Genomic DNA, 4,997 nt, shown 5'->3' with positions numbered 1-4,997 from the left:
CACAAATGAGGTGTTTGTGTTTGTTTAAACATCAATAGGGTGGAACAATGTTCATTTCGTAATGGGCACCATGAATTGTGCCCAATGTGAAGAAAAATAGACACAAACACATTATTGGGCACATAACTATGACTTTTGTGCCTTTACTATCAGCAATGGAAATTTTTTATTAATTTGCAATGACACCATAAATATTATCGTGCCCTGTAATTTAATATATTTAAAGTAAGATCTTGTTTAGCACACCGGATAGTACCACCAGATAGTATTAATAATACGAAGCAGATGTTTGGTGAGCTTTGTATGAAATAAGCACCGAAATATTTAATCTGGACCCACTTATCTTATACCCCTCACATCCGGCTATTTATCCCGTCTAAAACCACCGGACAATTTAGTCGGGCTAGCTCTCTCCTTATCCTCCCAGGTTCTGCCCCACCATCATTCATCTTCTTCTTCGTCTGAATCCAAGTTCATATTATCATTCATCTTTTTCTTCTTCCCAGGTTTCACCCCTCTGTTTTATGGAATTTTGCTGTAATTTCTAATTTCTGGGTTTTTTGCATCCGCCATTATCTAACACAACAGAGCTTTAAATTCTACAACTTTCTGCCATTTTCTAGAGCTTCAAAGCTTGTGAGTAATTTACGGGGTGAAAATCAAATTCAACTTTCTGCAACTTTCTGCCTCGTTTTTTTTATTTTTTATTATTTTTTTTATTTTTTAAGTAGAATGGGGATTAGATGGTATAGGAGGAGAGTGCCCAATTGTTGTAACAGGCTTTGGGGCGGACACCCATCTCTCGCATTTTCATTTGCGAATTATGACCATTCATCACATCCCGTTTTTGCCTGAAGGATCATTCTCCACCATTTTCTAGAGTTTCAACTGTCTGCCAACCTCTATCCTCGAAACAAAGCTGTTTTTGGACCTCCGAACCCCTTCTTGTCTGAATCAAACACCCATAGAACCCAGAAATCTGGGGACGGAGTGATGGAGGAGGAGGGAGTGGGGGGAGGAGAATCGGAAATCTGGGGAGGGGAGAGAGAAAAGTTCATCAAACATAAAAAAGATTATTTTTCTTATCCGGTTCAGTACCAAACACAGTATAAATAATACGATCATTAGTCTGATACTGCATCAAACACCTGACTAATTTAGTCAGTACTATCCAGTAACTATTTATCATATCCGATATAAATAGTCAATACAATCCAAGCTACCAAACGAGACCTAAAATAGATTTTTTGTGTCCTTTGTTCAAAATAATGTTTTAAACAAAATAAAAAACATTTTCCTCAATCTTCACCCCTCACACATTCCTCACTTTCCTTCCTTGTGCCTCTCTATGTTTCCCCATCCAAACCCACCCTCTCCTCAGTTCCTCCGCCTCTCCTCTCTCTCTCGATTTCCCTTTCCCAATCGAACCAAGCCTCTCTTCTACCCCAAGCTCTCTCTCTCTGTATCATTTTGCCCAAATTTTTCTATTTCCCTCTCTTTTTTGCAGTCGGTGGTATCAACGGCTATGTGGGATTTGGTGAGGGGATGGGTTACGAGAGAGAGCCTTCGACTTGCAGTGAGGAAGAGAGAGAGAGAGCTTACGGCTTGCAGAATCACGATGATAGAAGAAGAAGCTCAGAGGTCTGATACGCCACTTCAGAGGAACCCTAAAAACCAGAAAAGGAGAAGAGGCTAAGAAATCGAAGCATTCAAATCATGAGCCGAGGAAGATGAGGTGGATACGATCGTTAGATCACGATTTTCTCGCTCGAAGGTTACCTCTTCCAAGTTGGTATGTGATAATCTCCAATCCCTTCTGTGTGATTTCTCTGATTTGAATCTCGGATGGTTCCTTAGGGAGGGCATATTTGTGGGTTTTGTTTTTTAGGGTTTGATGTTTTGAAAATTTTCTTTCTTTTTCGGGTATAAAACTCGGGATTTTGGGGGTTTTTACAGTAGTGGGTTTTTGGAAATTCAAATTCTTGCATTCGCAAACCCATGTAAAACCCTTCAATTTTGTTTTTTTTTTAACCTTTTGACGTATGATTTTATAGAAATTAACGGTTGGAATTAACTTTGGAAATCTTGATTTTGGTTTGGTTCAGCTAGGGTTTAGATGAGTCCACTTGCTATGGTGAAGATGGAAGATGCTAAATTCTGCTTGATGGAGGTAAAGTTTTCTCTATTTTACTTATTTGTTATTGTGAAAAGTGTTGTCAAAAGTGTTGGCAACTACCAAAAGTTTCATGCCAACAGATGATTGTTTTAAGGTACATGTGTTGCCTTTTGTTTCCATCACTCCACTCTATGTCTGGTTTAAATTTGATTTTGCATACCTTGTTTGTTTCTTTTGGCTTGTCCATTGCTAATTGACACTTTAACAGGTCGTTAAAGAAGATATGAAGCGAAGGTTAAAGAACACTAATATGAAGCCTCTGAGTCACTCATCATACTTAAGACTGCAAGTTCTGTGTCAAATTTTTTATGATGCAGATGAGAAGTTGCATGTTTTGGATGAATTGTCTATTTCTGATTTGAAGTCATTCATTCCCGAGCTTTGTTCCCAGATACACTACACAAATGTACCTATATTTGTTATAGGTTACTACTATCAATTTGTAAAACTCAAGTTCTTAACATCATCCTCCAGCCGGGTATATTTTCAAGAGAAATCCATGCGGTTCAGGCTTCTTGACCTCATATTCTTTCACTTTGACATGTAACTTGATAAGTGCTGAGTAGTATGTTCTAGTAAGAGAATCGGACAGTTTACAATACTTAATTTTGACTTTTATTTAAAAATAATTTTTTGTATTTGATTTTAGAATTATTCATTTGTTTTTTTTTTTGTCAATGCTCTTAGAATTAGTTTCATTAAGGCATTTGCTTAAGCTTACCCTCCCTTTAATATGTGCAGCTATACATTGGGGGCCTTTGCCATGGAAATTTGTTAGAGGACGAAGCAATTACCCTGTCAAATATATTCAAATCGAATTTTTCTGTACCACCACTGCCTATCAAATTGAGGCATGAAGAGTACGTTATTTGTCTTCCTCCTGGTGCTAACCTGATTAGAGTTTCCAATGTGAAGAATAAGTCGGAAACGAACTCTGTGATTGAGGTAACTCAAAATGGAACATTTTCGTTTTGGTTTCCCTTTATGAAGGTGTACTATCTTTGTTTGTACTATGATATTCTTCCCTTGGTTGTGGTTTCATATTGCAGCTGTTTTTTTCAAGTTGAGCAAGAAGCAGGGATTGAGTCAATCCGATTGAAAGCATTGATAGATCTTTTCGATGAAATTGTGGAGGAACCACTTTTCAATCAACTAAGGTGATTTTATTTGAGGATGATACTTTTACTTGCATACTGCCTAGCAAAAGAATCTGAGATCTAATAATAATGTTTTCAAATATATTTGAATATATGTTCATATAATTGTCTGCTATTTCTGGAAATAGGACGAAGGAGCAGCTTGGATATGTTGTTGAGTGTGACCCACGGGTAACATACCGTGTATATGGTATTCTCTCAATTCCCCTCTCAATTGATGCTAAAGTATTTGTTAAAATTCTTAGATTTAGGGTTTGGATAAATTAATTTTAGGGATTTTGATTGTGGTTGAAATGTTTTAGTATTTCTCTGCACATTGCAAAATTTTGGTACTATTTGAGAGTTTTGGTGTTGCAATAAGGGGTGGTTTGGGAGTGAGGTGCTTAAAAAAAAGCACCCATGAAAAAAAGTTGTGAGGGTTTTAGGTGTTTGGTAAACTGAAAAAAATGACTTATTTTGGAAGCTGCTGTGAGAATAAGCTGAAATCAAAGGAAAAAGCTAAAGCTGCTATTTGCAGCTTTGGAAAACTGGTTTTTTTTCAAAGCACACGGAGCTACAGTGCTCCTTTAATGAAAAGACCCACTATCAGACTGCTTTTTTTTTTTTTTCCAAAAGCACTTTTTACAAAAAAGTTTACCAAACACTCTGTTGATTTATTTCACAGCCGCTTATTCTCACAGCAGTTTTTTTTCAAAGCACAGCAATACCAAACCAGTCCTAAGTCCGGTGTTTGGCTTAGATGTGGGGTTCCAATCTGAATTCAGGTATTTCTTTACAATTTCGATATCCTCAGATCAAGTTTATGAGTTCTAATGTAAAAACCAAAGCACCCCATTTCTTTTTTTCAAAGGCTTCCTAAAAGCTTGGTTTGACAGTTGCTAGTCCATATTAAATTGGAGGAGTTGTTTTGATGCCACCCGTCCCCCATTATCTTAATTATTTATTTGTTGTTAACTTTTCTTTTATGGTGTGGCAGCATTGAGAGAAGAGAATTTAGTAATTGGATCCATGGTAGAGATGCATGAGGATTATCTTTCAATTTCTTTTTCTTTTAATAATTTTGCCTTTTATGCAAGTAGGTTGTTGATGAACACTAACCAATGGACAGGCACCAAGAAGAGGGTAGCCATGAGGATTATCCTGATATGTTCACTCAAATAATGTTTCTACACCTCCATGGCTTGGAGGTTCTGTTTTCTGTATGTGCTGGAGATCAGAATATGTTGTAACTACCTTGCAGCTGATTATTTTTTCCATAACGCATGATATGAATTTTCATGCCAGAAAGTAAATAAGGAACTTGAGTAAATTTGTTTTCTCTATTAGGTTGGAAGTATGTACTAGAGATGCATGGATTGCTTAAGTTTTGTTGGATATATCAGTTTTGCCGGGCTAAAGTACACGTTTTTTATTTATTTTTTTTTTATGAGGATTTCAGCTTGTAGCCTGTTTTGATTTTTCAAATTTTTGAAACTGTGCCTGTCAGCTGGTTGTTAGATTGTTTGACAGACTATCAGAATGTAGGCACAAAAAAACATCTCTTTGTCTGTTTGAGCACAAAAAGTCATATTGTGCCCTTTCATCAAAGGTAACGTCCATAGGGGGCACACATAATATAATAGTTGTTGCACAAATAATTTATTGTGTGCAATGCCCATAGTTTT

The 4,997-nt window shown here is 36.7% G+C and overlaps 1 protein-coding gene and 1 non-coding gene across 2 annotated transcripts; one reads left to right on the top strand and one right to left on the bottom strand.

Annotated features, from left to right (window-relative positions):
- The first annotated feature begins 410 nt into the window (after positions 1-410).
- On the top strand, positions 411-4,750 carry LOC126585996 (nardilysin-like). Its single transcript, XM_050250648.1, has 8 exons — positions 411-1,792; positions 2,106-2,170; positions 2,385-2,654; positions 2,918-3,121; positions 3,226-3,333; positions 3,462-3,523; positions 3,998-4,097; positions 4,442-4,750. Exons 2-5 carry the CDS (start codon positions 2,117-2,119, stop codon positions 3,241-3,243), a joined length of 546 nt encoding a protein of 181 aa, XP_050106605.1. The 5' UTR covers positions 411-1,792; positions 2,106-2,116; the 3' UTR covers positions 3,244-3,333; positions 3,462-3,523; positions 3,998-4,097; positions 4,442-4,750.
- Positions 736-843, bottom strand: LOC126588108 (small nucleolar RNA Z279/snoR105/snoR108). The gene has a single exon (XR_007611332.1). It is a non-coding gene; the product is annotated as a small nucleolar RNA Z279/snoR105/snoR108 (small nucleolar RNA).
- Positions 4,751-4,997: the final 247 nt, after the last annotated feature.

This window comes from Malus sylvestris, chromosome 10 (genome assembly GCF_916048215.2).
Source record: "Malus sylvestris chromosome 10, drMalSylv7.2, whole genome shotgun sequence".
NCBI lineage: Eukaryota > Viridiplantae > Streptophyta > Magnoliopsida > Rosales > Rosaceae > Malus > Malus sylvestris.
This window is presented reverse-complemented; position numbering and strand designations above follow the sequence as displayed.